The 23,232-nt window shown below is 36.3% G+C and overlaps 2 protein-coding genes across 10 annotated transcripts in view; one reads left to right on the top strand and one right to left on the bottom strand.

Annotated features, from left to right (window-relative positions):
* Positions 1 to 23,232, bottom strand: part of LOC131685365 (monocarboxylate transporter 12-like) — a 420,355-nt gene that overhangs the window by 310,188 nt on the left and 86,935 nt on the right. The window lies entirely within an intron of this gene.
* LOC131685327 (E3 ubiquitin-protein ligase HECW2) overlaps positions 1 to 23,232 on the top strand; it is a 109,428-nt gene that overhangs the window by 65,582 nt on the left and 20,614 nt on the right. For 3 of the 8 annotated variants that reach the window (XM_058968996.1, XM_058969013.1, XM_058969022.1), the window contains exons 2-3: positions 7,688 to 7,844; positions 18,759 to 18,950. In XM_058968996.1, coding sequence (XP_058824979.1) covers positions 7,804 to 7,844; positions 18,759 to 18,950 — 233 coding nt within the window. In that variant the 5' untranslated portion in view covers positions 7,688 to 7,803. Of the gene's footprint in view, positions 1 to 7,623; positions 7,845 to 16,722; positions 16,858 to 18,758; positions 18,951 to 23,232 lie in introns of those variants that run through there. The other 5 variants (XM_058969004.1, XM_058968987.1, XM_058969031.1 and 2 more) reach the window with 5 other exon arrangements.

The following is a 23,232-nucleotide window of genomic DNA, read 5'->3' as shown; positions in this document are numbered from 1 at the left end:
TTTTTCTTTCTGGTCCGATCATAACCGTTGGAAATGTACCGCACAAATCCCATTGCTGGCAGTCCGCTTTCGTGAACCCTTTATCCACACAACTGCAATATTATGCGGTTGGAGTTTCTTAATAATGCCGAGGGAAACGACAGGTTTTACCAAGCTTTCGTGCATTCGAGCCTAGCTGCAACCGCAGTACGCAAAACTTATGACTTCTTCAGATCATGAAAACGGATGCCTTCTCTAATATGAAATTTCTCCACACGTCCGTTCATTTTCGTCAGTGAATGGTCGCTTTTCAAGTCAGTGTTTTGTTAGCATATTTTCGTGGAGTGTGCCGTGCACGTTTGCCTTAGATACAGTAAAAAACATGGTCTAATTTTATTATCACATCACAGCTTATTTATTTTTTAACTTTCGGAAAAATATAATTTCATTTTTGCTTATTATCCTTCTTTATGTCATGAGCTGGGTACCGACTAGTTCTGGTTAGACTACTGAACGATCGGTTTCCACGCCGCTCTAGTGCATGTGGCGAAGCCAGTGTGATACGGATTTGCGGCATAATTGAGACCAACCAAACCGAAGCGCCGTAAAGTCGCTGATGATCCGCGCAGACGAGGTGGTTGCCGACCCACCGTCGCACAATGGGGGCAGGAAGCTACTTTGGACGAACAGAACCGCTAGTGCTATGGGCATGTATTTTATCGGCATAGAGTCTTCTGTAAAGTATTTCGGATAAAAATAAGTTGAATTTTTGTTCGTTTGGTTTTGATCTAGATAATTTTAATCTGATCTAGATCAGTTCTATCTTTTGATAGGAGCGTACCCGAAAAAAAAAAATCTTCACCAAAGTGGTTTATTTTCACATTTTTGATATATTCTACATTGTTTTCGATAAAGTATCTTGGATAAAATTAAACATTATGTTGACTTCTTCAGTTTTGACCTAGATAAGTTAAAACTGATCTAGATCAGTTCTATCTTTTGATAGAAGCTTCCCAGTTAAACTTTTTTCTACAAAATTGTTTGTTAAGATAATCTTGATGTATCCTTCAAAGCGAGTTATAGTCCAAAATATATGTAGATGGCGCTGTATGACATTCCATGAAAAATACGCGCTAAGACAATTATTTTTGCCTAAATGGCTGGCAAAATGGAAAACTAGCGGATGTTTGTGATAAAATGTACCTTAAACTGACCTAATAGAACTAATGACTCTTTGCGATTGACTTTATATTATTTCCCAAAGATGTTTGCATGAAAATATTGTCAAATTAAATTTTTAGAAGCAATCGGAGTAAAAGAGTGTCATCCACATCTAGCTTAACGAGTAATATGTCAAAAATATCAAAGCAAACAACTTTGCTGAAGAAAGTTTTTCTCTAGCATATCTCCGTCAAATAATATAACTGCTCTAGATCAGTTACTACACATCTAGATGAACACCAAAATTGTCAAAATAATGCTCAATTCTAGCCAATATACTTTCCCAAAAACTTCCAATCTCCAGGATACTTACCCAAGGGTTTTGTTCGTCGAAATCCTGCCCAACGGTGTGTCGGAAGCGGTGGCCCCTCGCAAGCAAACCTATGGTCTACTCGTTTGCCAGGATTACTTAAACATATGGGCTTTGAATTAGTTTAAATCCGACTGACAGGGGGCAAAGAAAGTCGAATTGTGCAAACCGATGCTCTGGACCGCCATCGTGGACTGATGATTGCTCTTAACACCTAAAATTGCATGCCAAATTTTGCGAAACAGCCGCCTAATATTTCAGAAATGGTAGATAAACTGATTTCCGGTGCAAATCTAGAAATACAAGTCAATATTTCGAATTGAGATGGTAGTAAAGGAAAAAGAAGAAAGATCCGGAAAAATCACATTTTCCGATCTTGTAACACTGAATCTAAGATTCCAAATAGAAATGGCTGAATGGTCCTAATCCTAAATTTTCAGAAAACCTTTTTTAGTAAAAAAAAAACAGTTTACGAAATTCTGACAGAATTGCCACGTGGCAATCTGACATTCATAATTACATGACGTTATTTGAGGATGGAAAATGCCTGCACCAAGAAGAAGGAATTATGGAGAAGGACGAAATGAAACATTTTAAATATTAAATCTGCATTCGTTAACATCGAGGCTACTTTATCTTCGTTTACAGATGGGCGACAATTGCCACTATAGTAGTTAATACTATCTTCGCTAGGTAAATTTTGTTTTAATCGTTCCAAGATTGCTTTCTTGTTTGAGTTTGTGCGACCATCCCTGGTTGCTACTCCGTTAAGGATCGAGGGACTAGTTGGAATTTGCAGAGAGAATCTATGGATGATAATTCCTGGAAATAACGAATCAACCTTCAGTGTACATTTCCTGATAGTCCTGATAATTTGTTTATAGATCAATACCGGAACCGACCAGACCCTAGCGCAGATCGCAGCAGGAAAGGGAAGGAATGCTAGCCCGGCACTTGCTTTTGTTAGGGGCTTGCATAGACAACTACGCACTCCAAAACTCCCACGAAAGACGGAAGATTGTTAGTAGGGATATGGATTCGATTAAAAAATTTGCCGGAGTTCGAGCGTAATTCCAGATTTCTGGAGTCTCTGGGTGTTCGGAGACTTATTACGTGAAAAATACGTTTAAGGAATATCGTAACGAGGAATAGCGAGAAAATGTCTAGAAACAAGCTTAATTCAAATGTTATTTTGACAGAAAATAAGCTATCAAATTTCACAGCTAAGGGTACGATACTAGACTGTTTGTGCAATGGATAAACAACAAAGCGGTAGACAGAATTGGTTGTTCGCCTTGCTGATAGCTCTAGCCGATTGGTTTTTTGAGTTCTGCTCTGGACGAGATGAGAAGGAAGACAGTATCTGATGATTGTTTGATAGCATCAAAGACTTTTATTGAAACTGATCAAACATGCCGTTCAACATTGGTTTAACATTGGTCCAATATAAGTGCACCTCCCACGACGTGTTGCATGCTATTCTGTACAATTAAGCTTTCTGCTTCGGCTAATACATTGGACGTACTAGCTGTACTGAGTTCCGTGTGCTGTGGTTCTCTATGTGGGATCATTCTGTAAGCTGACAGAATTGACACATGGTAATCTGACCTTCATAGTTACATGGCGTTGTTTGAGAATGGAACATGCTTTGGCCAAGACAGAAGAAATAGGGAATTGGTCAGGTGGGACGCATAATCACCATTCGAAATCCGATTTTGCTTCATACCTAATGATGTTTTTACGATTGTTTTACTAAATGAAGCGGTCTGTTATGTAGAAGTTCTTAAATATTTCAAATAGTTCGGTTTTCAGATCTTATCATCGCATTTCTCATCATCGAGGGCTACTTTATGTCCGTTAGCAGATGAGCGACAATTGCTACTATATGAATTTCGGTAGATCTTTTAGGCACACGTTATTTGTGATCGACTCTGGAAACGGTAGAAAGCCAACTTAGTCATGTACACTTGGTACATCAAATTATCTTTCTCCCTATGAAAATAGTTAACATTTTCACCAATATTCAATCCTTTTTTGCTACGTAAAAATTGTTCGAAAATTACTTTCCAGCCCAAATATCAAATTTTCTTGAAAGTAGTATCTGTTCAGAAAGTTTTCGAACTAAATTCAGGCTTTTATTCTACTGCATAAACAAGCACTAAAATGTTCACCAATACATGTGTTACTCTTCATAGTACTCTTACTGCACTGGTAATTTCAAGTTGCGCAGCTGTTTGCAAACAAAATGTCGTGCAAGCTGAATTTACGTATATCTGTCGGCAACCTCTTTGGATGACTCGGAACACACAAAAAATCAAGCGTTCAAGGACAAGCCAATCCCGCGTGCAACTATTTTCCATGTTTTGATGGATTGTTGTGGCAGAAAGCTGGAAAACAGAAAAAAAGTCTATCGTCTACCAAAAACTAAGCGCCACAACAAAGAAAAACGTGCTGCCAAGTACCGAAAATAAGGTTGGACAAGCAACACGCAAATTGGAACGAAAATTTGGTAACAGAGAAACAATTCTAAAACATATAAATTTGCTGCCGTACACTGCACCGTAAACACCATGAATGGAAAATTCATCGTTTTGGATGATGAATCGTGACGTCATCATAGCCCGGAGATAGCATTAGGGTTGGTGCAGTTGGGCCGGAGTCCCAAGGGTTGCAGGTTCGAATACTGTCTCTGGTGGGATGTTTTCACGTGATTGCGTTCGTCCAACAGTAATGAGTTATTTGTTTACGTTTATTCGAGTCATAAACAATACTTCCATCGAGAGGGCTTCTGCCAATGTATACACAAAATTCAGTGCATATTTTTTGTATTTACTTAGTTCCATGATAAATTTCGTAAGTCCGAACTTTGTGACATTAAGCAATAAATAAGTATGGCTTAAGATTTGTCACAAAGTTCGGACTTACGAAATTTATCATGGAGCTAAGTAAATACAGTGAAGACCCGATTTTATCAGCACCCGATTTTATCAGCTTCATATGAAAATTGATAGTTGGTAGTTTGATGGGCTCTAGCAGACGAACCAAACTGAATTCGTGCAAATCCTTTCTTGAGCATATTTTTCTTATCTTAGAGATCCGAAATACACAAAAAAAAAATTATTTTGCTCTGTCAGACCCCTTAAGGGAAGTTTAAGCTAAATAATCAGGAAAGGTTAAGGACTAAAGAAGAATATTTTAAGAGCTTCGGTTTCTTAAAAAAGAAAGAAAAATACATGTCCCGATTTTATCAATGTCCCGGTTTTATTTGCCTAAAATTCACAAGGGGCTGATAAAAACGGGTCTTCACTGTATAAAAAATATGCACTGAATTTTGTGTATAGATTGACAGAAGCCCTCTCGATGGAAGTATTGTTCATGACTCGAACAAACGTAATCAAATAACTCATTATTTTTGGACGAACGCGATCACGTGAAAATATCCCGCCAGAGACAGTATTCGAACCTGCAACCCTTGGGACTCCGGCCTTTTTGTAACTTTAAGCCATATTTATTTTTGTTCCTGACGCCGGAGACAACCGCACAAAATGTACCCTTCAACATTCTATTGAAATCGACTCATTACCAGCTACGCTTTCTAAGCTACAAACAAATTAGCAAACATAGAATAACACCTATAGTAGGCTCTGAACTTAACACACTTCAACCACGGTACTTCATCAAGATAGTTAATCAGGTTAAATCGAATATAATTCCAACTAGTCAGTTGCCCCTTCAACGGCAGCAGCCCCAGGCTAAAAAAAATCCCATCAAGGCAGAGCCACTTGATGGATCGCCACCACAGCCGCCACCGCCTCCGCCGCCTGCTGCGTCGTGGTGGTAATCTACTATTTATCGGGGCATTTCATTCGCGCGGCAGTTGATATGCAACAATCACAATCAACCGGAACGGTTCACGCGCGTTATGCAGGTGTACTTCTACCACCTCCCCCCTCGGTGGTAGTCGGTACTACATATATTAGGTACAGGCTGTATCGTCGTAGGTATTAAGCAGGGCCGTTCAACGATAGGAGTAGAAGGCTCAGCGAGTAGATTTTTTATTTTACAACACATCGCATTTTGCGTGCCGCATATTAGGCGGGTCGGTGCCACCCCCGACCCGCTCGTGCTGAATCTAGCTTGTTTCAATTGCAGCAAAACTTGGATTCCTTATTGCTACTATGAGTGAGCTGCTATCGCTGAGAGTTGATTTTTATATTTATGAGTTCGTTATAAAAACTCGATCTACTTCATGTTTCGAAGAAAGTGTTCACACTATACTTAATCAAAATGGGGCAAAACAATAGTGAATAAATTTAATAAATGTATAAACTATGTTCGGTTGATTTCCTTGTCTTAAAAAGTAGATAGTTTTCAATCGAGAAAAACATTGTCTTATGCACGACCTCCGCCAATTTCATGACCGATTATGTGGGCCCCCGTAAGTATTCGTCAACTGTTCGACGGTGGCGGCGGCGGCGGCGGCGAGGGCTATGAAATCAAGATGAAGAGAAAGAAAGGTGGGAACATTTTTGAACCGAAACAAAACTTATGACTACAGAAAAGCCCCCTACGTCGTTTGTTTATGTTTATGATACTGTGTTATCGGTTTCACGGAAGAAAAATGATAACCGCATTCATACATAGAAAAAAAATGTGCCCACCTTTACCCGTCTTGCTATGCCATAGTGCAACGACCGTTTGTAATTGCTTTTACGCATAACGCATATAACATTGAATGGAGAAAGGTGCGGTCAATGTATCCGCACGATGACCTTAGCTGGGACCATATCGGGAGCACTCATGTAGAATTTCCGGCAGCTACATACATTAACAATGTTATTATTTAATGTAGATAAACATTTCCTGTAGCGAGAAATTTCACTGTTATCTTGAATAATTTAAAACAAAATCGATCAACATACCGCAACTTGTTTTCCCGGATTATGATATCACTTAAACAACCGGAAACCAATAGTTATCATATCTAGGAAAACCCGCGACCAAATTCGGCGTATTCCCCAGACACATATAAGTGGATAAGCGTTAATCTGGAACTCAATTCATCATATTGGGATTCCGTGTTATCGCCAGACCAAAACAATAGAATCCATTTTAATCCCAACGCCGGTTTTAACGAACGAATGAATTCAGAAGAACAATTCGCGGCTTCCAACACCGGCCGGATGGATATGTACCGTCGTATCTGTCCTTATATTTGCGGGTGCTGCCAGCCGGTATGGCACTACGCACCTAGACAGAGACGTGTGCGAAAATGTAACAACCTATTCCACGGAATAGGGGGTGAACTTTTCTTTCATTCACTCATTTCGCGTTTTTCGAGTGCGTGGGGTTTGCTGGGGACCGGAGGGGAAATTAGGCGCAGGCATTCAACCGAAAGTCATAAATTTTGACAAACATAATTATCATAAACAGTGCGCGAACGCTCGAACGAACGAACGAACGGCAGCAGCCCTTCCTGTTGGTTAGATGGTGGTCCTGTGGTTGCTCTGTCCCGATCGGAGTGCTTAAATCGAGTAATTTTTTGTTAAACACAGTTAGTTTACTGCGAATAACAATAATATTAGGATTGAGTACACTTTGTTTCGTTCAATACCTCCTTCAATAAGCTGAGTTTAACATTTTGGTTACGTCTCATCAGTATATGGCAGCCAACTTGACTACCACCTAGATGTTTATCCCTGAAAAAAGGAAATACATCACTTTTTACTATTTAAACGATTGATGAAGAATGATGTTCTGTTAAAGTAGAAATTCTGAATAATAGCTCTTGTTTTTTTTTTAACTTAACTTCTCCATGGCGACCAAGTCGACTGCCAGATACTGATGAAACCAAATCTATTATCATAATTTGTTCCGATTTCGTTATCCTTTCAAAATCGAGCCGCCTAGCTTACAGTAAACTGTAGTCAGTCTCCGGTTGGCAGAAGATATTTTTACCATAATCAACTCTCTGTATTTCAAGTGAAGTGTAGTGTGCAATTTGAACTAAAAATTTGCATAAATTATTTTACTACAAGAAGGGGCCTTTTTCGGTAGTTATTATAATGGCACTAGACGTTTCTGTTACTATAACGGTATTAGCATTTCGATAGCGGCGTCAGTGGATGGAAGACTGTTCTAATTTTAACGTTAGTTAGTTTTTGGTAATTTTTCAAGTGACGCATAGTAACTGGCTGACGGATTGAATCGGAACTATTTAGAAAGTGTGCCGTGCTGGGATCGATAATGAATAAGTGTGGAAGTGTGCACCGACATACAGAGGAGGAAGCGAAATGGGCGTCATCACCAAAACGATTTCGATTGTATTCTCAATGTAAGTAGTATCACACTTGTTACAGCATCATCTCGGCAGATCGTATAAATTCATGTAACGCGATGGTTGAATCATATCACGATAGGAACGTTTTTTTTTCTCACGTCGTCAAAAAATTTCCCAGCCTGTCTCTCTCTCGTCTCGAACAGGTGCAATAAGGAAAAGCGTATCACAGCTCGTTGGTTGTACATTAAGAAAGATATGCATAGCTGGCGCTAGAAAACTTGGGGCTAACGTTGATTATTAAGGTTGAATTGAACAGGGTTCTGGCCATCTTTGAAAACCGAAAAAATCTGGAAATCAATCAGCAGTACTATCACATTTCAAACATTCACACTGTATATCATTTGTCGTGTCCAATAGCGAATTTTCTTTGCTCCGATGACAAGGTACACGCTTTGTTTGTTCAATGTTGAAGTATTGTACTGTAAGGCCTTAACTGCTTGAAAGTCTGTTGTGCGGGGGAAATACGCATTGTTATGTCGGAGGAGGTTGTTACCAACACATTAATAATGCTGGAATCTCTTTGAACCATTCCTATAACTTTCTTGCAGAAAAAAATGCTTCGTCAAATAGCGAACAAAAAGGACGTTTGACCCGAATTTCAATTTGAACAAAACTCCTACAATATTTTAGTAATTAACCTACATTGAAAAATGTTTTTCAAGGATTTATTTTTTAAACGCGTGAAGTTTTTTTTAAAAACATTTGAAAGCAAAGTTTTTTTTTCCAAAACATTTAAAATAGCAAACGTTGTTGGATATTGAAGGGCTTTTTCATCAAACAAAACATGCAACAAAACTGAAAGTTTTGGCCGGTTATAACTGGTTCTACATCTTTTCCCGGAATAAGTGGTTGAAATGATTTTAGACAAATTTCCAGTGTGCACCATTTGAACTGTTTCTAATCGAAAATGCCTTTTAATGGAATTTCATTATATTAATAAACTGGCGAAAAGTACACTTTCAGTGCACTTAATAGACTGTCGAAGAATTTACCGACATTTTAACTGGTGTTGCTTTAATGTTGTCAGTGTAAAATGTAAAGCACTATTCATCATCTAAAATGACGATTTTTCCATTCGCAAAGTGTTAACCGTGAAGTGTAACGCAGTAAAGAGGTATTTTTTTCGAGGTGTTTCGCTGTATATTTTGATGCGTGTTTACGATTAAGATAAATTACGTTGTTTTTCTTCAAAATTCGTTCGAGCCTGGCCGGCGCCGGCATTGATTAGTAAAACACTTTAGCATTACCAGGAGTTGCACATTGAAAGATGTTTCGCTATTCCCAAGCATAATTATCTACTGATTTCCTGTGCCACTTCAGCTAGTCCAGATCGATAACGGAGTAGCAGCCAGGGGTGGTCGCACAAGCTCAAGCTCAAACTAAACTCGAATCGGTGACCACACCGTTGATCTCAACTTTGTGTGCAGGTGTGTAGATCCTTCACAAAAAACCTGTCGCTAGAGACGTCATTTGCTTGCTTTAGACCAAATATTACAATTAGCAGCTCACCTGGCCAAAATTTCGGGGTATCTGTCACAGCTAAATAGTGTAAAACATTAGTGCTTTCGAAAGCTTTAGAAACTTGGGGGATTATTTTTGATCCCATAGAAAATCAGATGTGGTCCAATCGAGTTCAATGTATATGATTTTAAAATTTGATTACGAATCTTGTTCGACCTTTATCATTTGGGTCTTTTCAAAACAGTTTACTTTTAGCCTAGCGTCCGGCACAAAGTAATATCTTAAAGAAAACGAAGAAAGAGGGTGACATTACGGGAAATACAATAAATTGAAAGACCAGTCTGAAAACCTAATAATTCAATTTTTTTGGTTTTTTGCCTTAAGTGCCAATACCTTATTTAGGACTGGTGGTATCCAACGGGGAAAACGATCGGAAATGGTGAGTGAAGCTAAGCAATCATGTGAAAAAAATTCCCCACCCAGAGGCGAGACTCGAACTCGCAACCTTTGAGACTCCGGCCCAATGCACTAACCCTTATGCTATCCCTGGATATGGTGACACCCCATTTGCAGGCAGGGTACGATCACCGTCGCCAGTGGGATAATCATATGTTCTTTCTGGGATGTCACCATACCCAGGGATAGCATAAGGGTTAGTGCATTGGGCCGGAGTCTCAAAGGTTGCGAGTTCGAGTCTCGCCTCTGGGTGGGGAATTTTTTTTCACATGATTGCTTAGCTTCACTCACCATTTCCGATCGTTTTTCCCCGTTGGATACCACCAGTCCTGAAAACCTAGTCATACAACAGATTCTATCAATTTTCCTAGCAACTGGCACGCAAAATATGCACAAAAAAATTATCAGCAATACATCATAAAAGAATCTTTGTTTCACTAGCTTGTGCGAAAGGTGGGTGGATAATGTCTGGGACATAATCGAAGTGTCGGGATGGTGCTTGGACTGGAATTCGCTCTAAATTTAAAGACATCATTCACCGTTGGCATTAAGCCAACCAACCAAGGTACAACTCCTAAAAATTTTCTCCTCGGTACACTGATCTTGATAGGCAGTCTCCTGAACAGATGCTGCCTTCGCCACCTTCAAACATCTAGCGTCAACTGATTTAATGAATATACAGTTTGAGTTTCGCGGTTGCAATTTACATGAAATGAGTGATGGTAAAAAACGAACAAACGTCGGTGGATTCTTTTGAAAATCGGATCTAACGACCGAAATTAAAAACAGCGGTTGGTGAAGGACCAATTCTAGATAAGCATGTGAAAAGGACATAAGTCTCTCTTTGTTTACTTTCTCTTTCGTCAATAACTCGACCGCTTTTACGTTTGCTTCTTAACTCTTGGCATAAGATGCTAGACGACATCAGAGTTTTGCTATATTCATAGAAACAATGTTGGAAAGTTTTGTGATGACGCTAATCGAATAATCGAAAAAGAAAGTAAACTCAGAGAGACTCGCATTTGGAATGCTGCCCTTTTCACACGTTTATCTAGAATTATCCAGATAAATTTCTCGGATTGTTGTATGACAGAAGCGGGTTCAATGCCCTAATAACAGTCCTTCGCCCGTCGTCTTCAAATACCTAACTTAATTGAATTTTAACGTCTACGTACCAGATATGGTCGTAGAAATTGAAGGTGTCAATTTTGGAAATAATCAAATCAAGATTATTGCTTACGAATACGATTGAAAAAATATATTTACATTACCAAAGGGGCTCATTTTCAAAGATGTACTAGTAGTGCAGCACTACTGAAGAAAACCCTTATAAATATTACTGATGACGTAAAAGGCTGTCCACCGCTCGTTCTAACATTGATTTTAATCAATTTTAAAAGAATCAATAAGTATTCAAAAATGTAATATAAAACATCGACGATTTTCAAATTTTTACATTGTTCATTTTCTTTTTACACTTTTCCAAAGTTCTTACCTCTTTTATTTCGTGAAGTTTTTTCAGTTGTCAAACTTGTTTAATTTTTTTTTCTTATTTTGTCTGAACTTTTTAAACAATTTACTAGAAATATGTACCATTTTTACCCTATTTAATTTTTTTTGCCTTTTCCCTTTTTATCTTTTTGCATTTTCTACCTTTTTTACTTTTTTACCATTTCTACTTTTACTTTTTTATATTTTTTGCATTTTTTGCCTTTTTACATTTTTTACTTATTTACATTTTTCCTCTTTCGCATATTTTACCTTTTTTACTTTTTACACTTTTACCTTTTTTATTTTTTTACCTTTCTACCTTTTACATTTTTTATTATTTTTGCCTTTTACATTTTCTAGCTTTTTACCTTTTTCACCTTTTTTACCTATTTAACCTTTTTACATTTTTACCTGTTTTTAACCTTTTTCATTCTTTACCTTTTTACCTGTTTTACTTCTTACCTTCTTACAGACTTTACCTTTTTACATTTGTTTACCTATTTCACCTTTTTACTTATTTTTTTACATTTTGTACCTTTTTCCATTTTTTACCTTTTTTACATTTTTTTCTTTTTTACCTTTTTATATTTATTACTTTTTTACCTTTTTTTTACCTTTTTACTATTGTTTACCTTTTTCTTTTTCTACCTGTTTTACTTTTTTACCTTTTTTATCATTTTTGCATTTGTTTACCTTTGTCACCTTTCTACTTTTTTACATTTTTCGCCTATTTTACCTTTTTTATTTATTTACATTTTTTACTTTTATACATTTTATATATTTTACTTTTTTTAACTTTTTTTACCTTTTACATTTTTTACCATTGTTACATTTTTACCTGTTTTACTTTTTTACATTTTTCACCTATTTGACTTTTTTTCATTTTTTACCTATTTTACCCTTTTTTACATTTTTTACATTTCTATTTTTTTACCTTTTTTCATTCGTTACCTTTTTACCTGTTTGACTTTTTTACCTTCTTACAGGCTTTACCATTTTCACATTTGTTTACCTTTTTACTTATTTTTTTACATTTTGTACCTTTTTTACCTTTTTCCATTTTTACCTTTTTTACATTCTTCATTTTTGTATTTTTACTTTTTTTTTCTTTTTTACCTTTTTATATTTATTACCTTTTTTATTTTTTTACCTTTGTACATTTGTTTACCTTTTTCTTTTTTTACCTGTTTTGCTTTTTTACCTTTTTTTATCATGTTTGCATTTGTTTACCTTTGTCACCACCTTTTTACTTTTTTACATTTTTCACCTATTTCAATTTTTTTTTACATTTTTACTTTTTTACCGTTTACATTTCCTACTTTTACCTTTTTACATTTTTTACCTATTTTACATTTTTTACCTTTTTACTTATTTTCATTTTTTTATTTTTTACATTTTTACTTTTTTGCCTATTTACCTTTTCTACATTTTTACTTTTTTGCCTTTTTTCATTCTTTACCTTTTTACCTGTTTTACTTTTTTCCTTTTTTTACATATTTTACCTTCTTACAGGCTTTACCTTTTTTACATTTGTTTACCTTTTTCACCTTTTTACTTATTCTGTTACATTTTGTCCTTTTTTACCTTTTTCCATTTTTTACCTTTTTGCATTTTTACTTATTTACATTTTTCAGTTTTACCTTTATACTTTTTCCTTTTTTACCTTTTTATATTTATTACTTTTTTACATTTTTTACCTTTTTTATTTTTTACCCTTTTACATTTGTTTACCTTTTTCATCTTTTTTACCTGTTTTACTTTTTTGCCTTTTTATCATTTTTGCATTTGTTTACCTAAAAAGGTGACAATTTTACTTTTTTGCATTTTTCGCCTATTTTACCTTTTTACTTATTTACATTTTATATTTTTTTTACTTTTTTTACCTGTTTACATTTTTTCACCATTGTTACACTTTTGACCTGTTTTACTTTTTTACATTTTTCACCTATTTTTTTACTATTTTACATTTCCTACTTTTTAACTTTTTTTACCTTTTTACATTTTTACCTATTTTACCTTTTTCACATTTTTTACCGTTTACATTTCCTACTTTTTTACCTTTTTCACTTTTTACATTTTTTACCTTTTTACTTATTTACATTTTTACATTTTTTACCTATTTTACCTTTTCTACATTTTTTTTACATTTTTATTTTTTTTTACCTTTTTTCATTCTTTACCTTTTTTCCTGTTTTACTTTTTTAACTTCTTACAGGCTTTACCTTTTTTACATTTGTTTACCTTTTTTACCTTTTTACTTATTTTGTTAGATTTTGTCCTTTTTTTACCTTTTTTTACATTTTTACCTTTTTACATTTGTTTACCTTTTTCATCTTTTTTTACCTTTTTTACTTTATTACCTTTTTATCATTTTTGCATTTGTTTACCTTTGTCACCTTTTTACTTTTTTTTACATTTTTCGCCTATTTTACTTTTTTTACATTTTTTACCTGTTTTGCATTTTTTATATTTTTTACATTTATTTATTTTTTCACCTTTTTAATTTTTACATTTTTCACGCTATTTTACCTTTTTTACTTATTTACATTTTTTTCCTTTTTCAATTTTTTTAATTTTTTACCTTTTTTATCTTTTTACATTTTTTACCTTTTTCATCTTTTTTGCCTGTTTTACCTTTTTATAATTTTTGTATTTATTTACCTTTGTCGCCTTTTTACTTTTTTAAATTTTCGCCTATTTTACCTTTTTACTTATTGACATTTTTTTACTTTTTTACCTTTTTTACCTGTTTTACTTTTTTACATTTTTACCTTTATAAATTTTTCACCTATTTTGCTTTTTTTACATTTTTTACCTTTTTACTATTTTACATTTCTTACTTTTTTACCTATTTTTACCTTTTTTACCTATTTACATTTTTTTTTTATTTTTTTACATTTCTACCTCTTTTACTTTTTACCTTTTTACATTTTTTACATTTTTCACCTATTTTATTTTACTTTTTTTACATTTTTTATTCTTTTTACATTTGTTGACCTTTTTCACCTTTTTTTACTTTTGTACATTTTTCACCTATTTTACTTTTTTTACATTTGTTACTTTTTTACCTTTTTACATTTTTTGCCTTTTTCATCTTTTTACGGTTCTTCCATTTCCAACTGTATATATATTTTGTTGTACATTTTGTATTTAACATTTTAGTATTAACTTTTTTTATTTTTTTAGTGAATTAAAAAAAAATCTTTAAAAAGTATTTTTATAGTATTTTAAAAACATTCGATTTTCCAACTTTTTCCATTTACCAATTGGGATGATAACATTCCTATCCCTCTAAATACGATTTTAGGGCCATATTGTGCAATGACACACATTTTTGAATGCCGTTTATGCAAGCGCGGCATTTTTGAATGCCGTTTATGCAAGTGGTCCAGAATGTGCATTTAGCAGGAATTTTCACTTTTTGCTAAAATTAAATGTTGTTGTACTTTGCAAGGCACTTCTTTTTGTTTAAACAAATTTTAGGGTGGTTCTAATTGTAGCAATATTTAAAATTAAACTTTTTAACCGTTCGAGATAAAGCTTGACTGGCTTCGATGAAGTTGTTGAGCTACACATTTTAAATAATTTTGCTGAAGACACGAAAGCGCTAGCTCTTATACTTCCCATTGCACGAGAAATCCAAAATGTAAGTTTTAGGGGATGTCGCCTTAAAAAGAACGGTTTTATTTCTATAACTTTTGTAGTTTTTGTTTTACACTAAAGTACACCCCCCCCCACCTTGAAGATTATTTAACGGTGCCTGTTACTGACGAGTGGAACACATAACATTCTATTCTTATTTTTTAATTAATTTTGTCAAGCAGATGTAGACTATCTAGAATAGTATTACTTATATATTAAACATTATTTTTATGGTAAAAATGAAATTTAATGAGGTCAATCATTTGACAATTTTTAGTATAATGACGCATTTTTCTATTGACGGGGCCATTTTTAGTATATTTTGTTGTAAATGATTATTCTTGGAATAATGTACGAGTTCCTGAAAGACGGGTTGGTACATGAAATTAATAAAGCAGAGGATGGCAAAATCGCGGTGTTCTTTGGGTGTTTGTATATTGATGAGCATGCAACGTGATTTATACGACGGAACAGGGAATGTCGTTTAGTTTTAAATATAATATTGTGCCGACACTTATTACAAAAATCATTTGCAATATGCAAGTTTGGCAAACTGTGTCAAGCCCAATTGGTATCTCCAAATAAGCGGTCGTGGAACGTTCGTCTCAAGAATTTAAACCCCCAAACCGACATTGACAGAACGTGTCACGTCCTGAGAGGTGCGTCAATTGTCGCGGCCCAAATTAGGAAAACTGCCAGGTATGTTATGCGGTCTCATTCGGAATGACAATTTTAATAGTCTTGTCTGCACAGACATTGCAGCTGCCGCGTGTTTCATACACCCACCCGCCCGTCCCATTCTTCTACTAATCAGCGAGTCAATTAGTACGTCTCTTATCATCATCATCGCCTTCTATCGATGGAGAAGGTTTGGGGAATGTTGGTATTTTTTTTTTCGCGCAAAAAAGAGCGCGTGACAATTTGCGGATAAGTAATGACCGCGAGGGTGCACCTATCATTGTTTCGAGTCAAACACATACACACACAGACGCGCCATTTCTGTCTTTAATTGTTTTATGACTAGGCCCCGGGTGCGATAATGGGTTTACTGTCCTGCGGAGATTTTTTTTATTTCTTTACTCGCGAATTTGTTGTTTCAGCTAATGACAGTTAGACCAACGCTACTGGCAATTGTATAGAATACAACATTTTTATCTAAGCGACTAACTGTTGTTGTTGTTGTTCAAACAACTTCAAAGGTTCGATGTTCGGCTTTAAATTATATGAGGCCTATGGTAAAAATTCGCATTCCTCTCTTACACGTCCGTTTCTTCTAATCTCGCGCAGCCCTCGAACCAGCTTTGAGAAAGTCGGCTACCATAACCCGATACCGTTAAACCGAAACCTTCAATTACTCGGTATCAGATTCGATAAAATTATTGTAATTCTAATCTGGTCGTCTCGATTCAACGGGTCTGTCTCTCTCTCCCTCAGTCGCTAGTATTCACAGGTGCACAGTAGGGGAGGTGCCTCCGATCGCGATAACAACATGCAAAAGCTAGACAACCCCGATGGGAATCGGTTCGTATTTATTGTCGTTTGTTCCCGAGATTCCCATGCCACCGTTAGTTAATCGATAAACGTTAGCCGGCAAACAGGTCGTGGAATCAAGTCTCGGCACTTGACAGTTCGCGTTTGCTTGAAACCGTAGTGATTGTGAAGGGCAGCGTTTGTTTTGACAGGGTGCTAATTTCTTAATAACATACAACGAAAAAACCGCTAGTGTAGTTTGTGCACAATACAATTATTTGCTGACAGTGACATTGTTTTGACACGTTTTCCTCGCACGGATCGTCAAATCAAAACAGCACACTTGATTCGAGTCTAATCAATGTGCCCGTTGAAGATTTTTCCGCAGCAAATTTTCCGGGTCCTCAGTTTCGGTGAGAGTTTGTGTTCGGGGGAAAACAGATTTATTTATCATTATGATTGACCCAGGCGAGTTATTGGCTAAAAGGTAAGATTTCTAATTAGTTATGGAATTTGCGTTTCGACATCGTCTCATCAGAATCCGACTGTAACTTAGTACCAGAACTAGTCTAGCACAGGATTGACGCTGGCTCCAAAAGCCAAGACATGATTTGTGTTCCTGAACAAAACTCTGGTCAAGCGTGATTTCCCGCCAGAATAGAAGTTGTGATTAAGGACTGGTGGTATCCAACGGGGAAAAACGATCGGAAATGGTGAGTGAAGCTAAGCAATCATGTGAAAAAAATTCCCCCCAGAGGCGAGACTCGAACTCGCAACCTTTGAGACTCCGGCCCAATGCACTCAAAGGAGTCTCAAAGGTTGCGAGTTCGAGTCTCGCCTCTGGGGGGAATTTTTTTCACATGATTGCTTAGCTTCACTCACCATTTCCGATCGTTTTTCCCCGTTGGATACCACCAGTCCTAAATAAGGTATTGGCACTTAAGTCAAAAGACAAAAAATTTGAATTATTAGTTGTGATTAAGGGTTCTCCTGGATTCGACGGAAAATATTAATCGTTATTTATCGATAATTAGAAAATGATTTTTTTTACGAAAATTCAAAATGGTGGCTTTAAAATGACGGAATGGCTTCGGCCATTGCGTGCGAGACATCGTCCTACTTTGTCAAGTGCAGGGCCTCGTAGTTAACTGAAAGGAAAAATGTATATGATTTACTAAAATAAATAAAATTTTCTTTTGACTTTGACCTAATTTCAATAATTTTAATGAATTTTTTGAATAAAAGAAATCAGATCAATAGAAGACAATTTTCTTCTTAAAGACAAATATAACATAGTGAAAATTTTATTCCCAATCCCTGTTAGAGACAACCTTGGGGAAATTAATTCATCCGTCCCGAACTAAAAACAAGAAAAAAGTTATTTTCTGCTGATGACTAAACATTAAGGTTTAATTTTATACTGTTCCTACGCAGGCGAACACCACTGCGTCCTTTCCCCTCCCGACACTTATTCGTATACTAATGAGCGTTTATCGTTGTTAGTTATTCACACCTGCCGCCCCCATGAAACTTCTTGTAACTGTTTTTTGTTGTAATTTATCATTAGCCGTGTTTTGCGGAGACAAGCAACCCCTCATTCAGCGAGGCGGTCAATTTGCGACCGTTGATAATGATCGGATCTATTTTTACGTTTCCTTGCGTCCTATTTTCCCCTAGCGTATGAGGGTTTAGTCTTAATTTGATAACTCAGGATTGGAGTGCAGCTGTCGTTTTCTTCACTTTCTACGTCGTCGTCATCCGCTGAACTCTTTTCCGTTGTGACAAAACAACACACAAACTTTCGAAGTGAGTATGGCGCCAGCAGCCAGTCGCCTAATTATATTTAGTACCTACTAATCAAGCCATTCCACCATTATCAGCGGAAAGATAGCATTATCATTAATCTTTGCTTTCTTCCTCCGCCCCCCAACCGGGAACAGTTATCGTAACTGATTTAGCCGAAGGTGAGAGTTGGTGGTAATCCGGGAAAAGTTCTAATAATTTCATACAAAAGTTAATTGAATTTGCAAGTTTTTGCTGAGCTTAACCCTATCTGAAAGGTGACGACGTGCCTCCCGAACCGTAGAAAATTTTTCGGGGTAAATTTAGCATACTGATGTGAACCACATTGGGTGCAAGGTGTAATGAGCTGCGGATGGATTAAACAGGAATTTATCATCGCTTTATTTAGATCTACCTGACCTTTACCTACTATTTTAGGCACGGTCACGAGCGGCTCCAGTTCGCCGTGGGGTTCCCGTCCAAGCTTAACTCGCGATAACCATAATCTAATTAGTTGTCAGTCGAACAGTTAAAATCTTTTCCAAATCCCTCATCCATTCGTAATCTAATCCGTCGAATGTTTTTTTTTTCTTTCCTCCCTTCCAGCCTGTTCGAGAATGAGATTATGAGCTACATTCCGGTGGAGGCTCGCAGTCCACAAGGTTCACCGAATCTCTGCAACTCACGGGTCACGCAGCGGGCCCCTCCTCCATTCCGCAGGGATTTCGAGGCCAAGCTGCGCACCTTCTACCGGAAGCTGGAGTCCAAGGGTTTCGGTCAGGGACCGCATAAACTGAAGTAAGTAGCAGTTTTGCTTTCAATTATATTCTTGAATTGTTCGAAGGCCACATCGTGAACTTCACCTGAGTTTCTGTCGGTGTCGACATCTATCCCGAAAATCTTTTAACCGTCGGTTATATTGAAATAGAAGAAAAAACTGTAAATTCCCAAAAAAATCAGAAAATCATAGAATATTTACAACAAACACTATCAAATTTTCATAATACTTCACAAAAACTGTAATCTGTAAAAAAGAATCCGCGTTTAAAACTTTTCAACGAAAAATTACAGAAAACTCTGTAAATATGGCACCCCTGGTCGTAGTTTATTACCTACCTCATACTGCAGCGCCAACCACGACTCTAGTGACCGCTAGTGCAAACAGCAGTCGACTGATTATATTGAATCAACTTTCTCTCGAGCAGAAATTATTGAAACACCATCACTGCTGCTAACACTATTCAAATAAACAAAACGCTGGCTTTGGCTATACCAATCTCACAAATAAACCATTGCTTAAATGTAACACTAAACTTTTCCATCCAGCCATGATTTTCCTTTCACACTTGTGCACTGATATAGGAGCAATCGCTTTCAAAGCGACGAAACTACTGCAGCAGAGCTTTTTTCTTAAAGCGAGCGCTTCCTTCGATGGTAGAACGATCACACTTCGCACAAAATGGCGAATTATAACCTCGCTGGTAACTTCTTCATTGATAGGCCACAACTTAGAAAGTTACTACGAAAACGACTGAATTTCGTAGAACTTCCTTCCAGCTTTCTACTAAACACTTATTTCCCTAAAAAAATGCAACTTATTCTGCTATTTTTGTGGACGAAAAAAAACGCGACACACGCGACGATAGCGAACACAAAACCAAACAAAGAAACAACCACCGCATATCGTAGCAACCGAAGCTAAACTGAACGTGGTCACGACTGGAGAGCTTTTGATTTCACCCGCCTAAAAGCTCCGAGAGCGCGATGAAAAATTGGTCGAGTGGAACGATCACCCTATATGAGACAGAGACAGATAGATATTGATAGAAAGTGTAGCTTTCTCGATTGAGTTGCGGAGCAGCGCTTCTTTTGATTTTAGCACGGTCACACACTGCAAACAAAATGGCCAATCGCAACCACGTATCTCGTCATGGATAGGCCACAACGGACTAAGAAATCGATACCATTTCACAGAATGATGAATTCATTCCTATTTCTACTAAATGCTAATTTTTCTTCAAAAATATTCATATTTTGCGAAGAAAAAACCACTACACACGCGACGGAAACGAATACAAAACCGAACAACGATATAGAACCACCGCACATCGCAGCAACCGGATCTAAAAATGGAATGCGGCGGGTGCACCCAGGGTTGCCACTATTTTTCAAAGATAATCTGGCAGTTCAAATAAAAATGTCTGGAAAAATCTGTCACTTGACAACTACCTCAAAGTCATCGAAATTTAGCATACATTTTTGTCTTCATAGAACATTAATCGATTTTTGTTTTGGAAAATACGACCCAGATTTCCAAAAATTGTATGTAACAATCTCTATGATTTATAAATCTGGTAGAATGAGAGGTTTATCTTTCTGCTAAAGGCTTAAAAAACTCTAGCTGTGCCAGATAAATCTGGCATAATGGCATTCCTACTGGGGTGTAACCTAAGAGAAGAGACGACAACAGACTTCTTGCTCTTCTTAATTTGCTCGACTAGACCCTGCCGTAAATCTAATGACAACAACAAGTGGTCATTGTTGCCAGATTACTTTTTTATGCTTTTCACAATTCAATAGTAATTCTTCAAAAGGGCTAATGAGACTTTTGTAAACAAACTTATTTCGCTCATTATTCCGCTACCGAGTTGAATTTGATGAAAAATATACATGAATCAAAATCTTTATCCTTGGTAGAATCAATTTCAAATGTTTTCTGTGTTGAAATGATAACAAATTAGGAGAAATCAGCAAAACAAAAGTTTGTTTACAAATCTTATTAGCCCTATTCAAATGTTGATATGGAATTGTTGAAAATATTTGTGTCTCAAAAATCGCACCTCTACCGAGAATTTACAATGCTAGCTGCAATTAAAAATTTAATTTAATTGTTTTTGATGTCTCTCTTAACAACACACGTAGCTATATCGTCATTCAGGACTTTTATTCAATTTGCATGAAATGTTGGTGAGTACGAAAAGTAGCCAGAATAGATTCAGCAGCACTGTTTTCCATCCCGTTTGTAAATATAATGAACGCTAATGACTGGCAAAATGACCAATCAGAAGCTGGTTCAATATTGAGGTTAGGACTGGATCAAATTAGCTACGTGATTGTCTTCTCTTCTCTTAGGGTGTAACGTAGAATTCAGAATATCTGGAAAAATCTGGCAAAATTTAAAAAATCTGGCAAAATGTCTGGTTTGAACAAATGTCTGTTCAGTTAGGAAAAATCTGGAAGATTCCAGATAAAACTGGAACATTGGCACCGCTGGGTGCACCGCGCACGAAGCACGCAGATCGAAGCGACAGAGAAGAAGCACCAGCGAAACGATGATCGGGTGAAGAATGGAGTTTTTTTTTCGCCCGCCTCTAAAAGCTCCCGAGCGCGATGACAGCGACAGATGGTCGCTTGGAACGATCACATAATATGGCTGGTTACCGTGAGACAGAGACAGAGAGAAATCGATAGAAGGTGAAGCTCTCCCTCGGTTGAGCTTCGGTGCGGTTCGGCAAATCTCAACGCGTACTGTGAGCTGTGCTGCATATCGTGTTCGGGTCAGGGTTGCCGCATTTGCAGATTTTCTGTAAAGTCACATACCTAATATGTACTTAACAATTTTTTGTCGCATATTTTTCACAGATGACTGATTTTGAGCAAGTTTTGTTTTAAATTTCGCTGATTTTTGAAAATCGTTTTTTTTTTTTGAAAATTTTACGCAGGTTTTATTCTACTCTAGGCATCATAAATTGTTGAAAAATCGTTTTTTGATTCAAACACAAATTTCAATGTGGCATCCTTGAGACAGATCGGTAATGTTGGTTGTTGGATCGGTTGAGATTAGAGCTGGGAGTACCGGTTTTACCGATGCCGAAAACCGGTAAACCCGTCCAAATATCCAATACTGAAATACCGGTTTTATAAGCATAAAAAACCGGTATTTTCGGTATTTTTTGAAAAACCATTTAAAAAATGTTTTATTGGTATTTTATCATTGAGTTCTCTAAAAATCCTTTTATTTACCTGTTTTTAAAGTAGGTCCCATTCACAGTAAACTGTTTTTGGGACACTTTAATGTTTGTATAAGCATTGAAATACAGCTCGATATATCAACATAACAATCCTTCGTGTAAAAAGTCCATATCAAATTATGCTGTAATAAGTAATTTGGCAAAGCAAAATATATTGATTCTATATTCCCACGTGTTTCACTTTGTATTCAACATTTTTCGCTCAGCTGTGCTAACCTATAAAGCTCGAAAATATCATATAACTCTGTCAATCAATTTTAATCACGGACAGCTGCAACATTGAATATTATTTTACAAGCTTTCTATCTAAGAGTGATACTGCAATGGGTTAGGTTAAAAAGAAATTGAAAAGGAAAGCAAATAAACGCTGGTTTTTAAGACGGGGTGGAATTAAAACTCAAAAGGTTTCACAAACGAAGTAGGACTGTTCAAATGGCACTTTTGCATACCGAAGAAAAATTTGACCTGGATGAATCTTTAGCAAATCTAAAACGTTTTCGTTTCAGTAAATTTTGAATCATTCTGAAACTTGAAGTTTGATTTTCGAAGTACTTGTTTTTCAAATCTTGGAACGCCAACTGCATCTAGCTAACTAGTGGCTTTTTGTTCCAGTAAGCGAGTTAGACAACATGACGACATGGGGACTTTTCAGAACACGATGAAGAAGTAAGCTGCCGAATCACATGTATACAGAATACTCAAGAACGATTATTTTGTTAGTAAAGCATGAAATAGGACCCACCCAAGTCCAAAATGACTGCGTTATAAATACCACTTGATATTCATGTTTTTCTGATACCGGTTTTATCGGTTTTTTCATTTCCACTACCGAAAATACCGGTTTTTTTTAAATGTCTCGGCTTTCCCAAAAATTGTCGTTGGAATTCGAGTAATATTTCTCGTCGTTGGAATTCGAATAGTAGGTTCAATAACCAACTGCCAAAACCACATTTTAATGGATCATTCCCGACGAAACTATTACTCGCCGATTATAGAATTCATCAGTAGATTAAAAGAAATTTTTACTCTCCCAATAATTTTTCCAGTAA

This window comes from Topomyia yanbarensis, chromosome 1, assembly GCF_030247195.1.
Source record: "Topomyia yanbarensis strain Yona2022 chromosome 1, ASM3024719v1, whole genome shotgun sequence".
NCBI classification, from domain to species: domain Eukaryota; kingdom Metazoa; phylum Arthropoda; class Insecta; order Diptera; family Culicidae; genus Topomyia; species Topomyia yanbarensis.
This window is presented reverse-complemented; position numbering and strand designations above follow the sequence as displayed.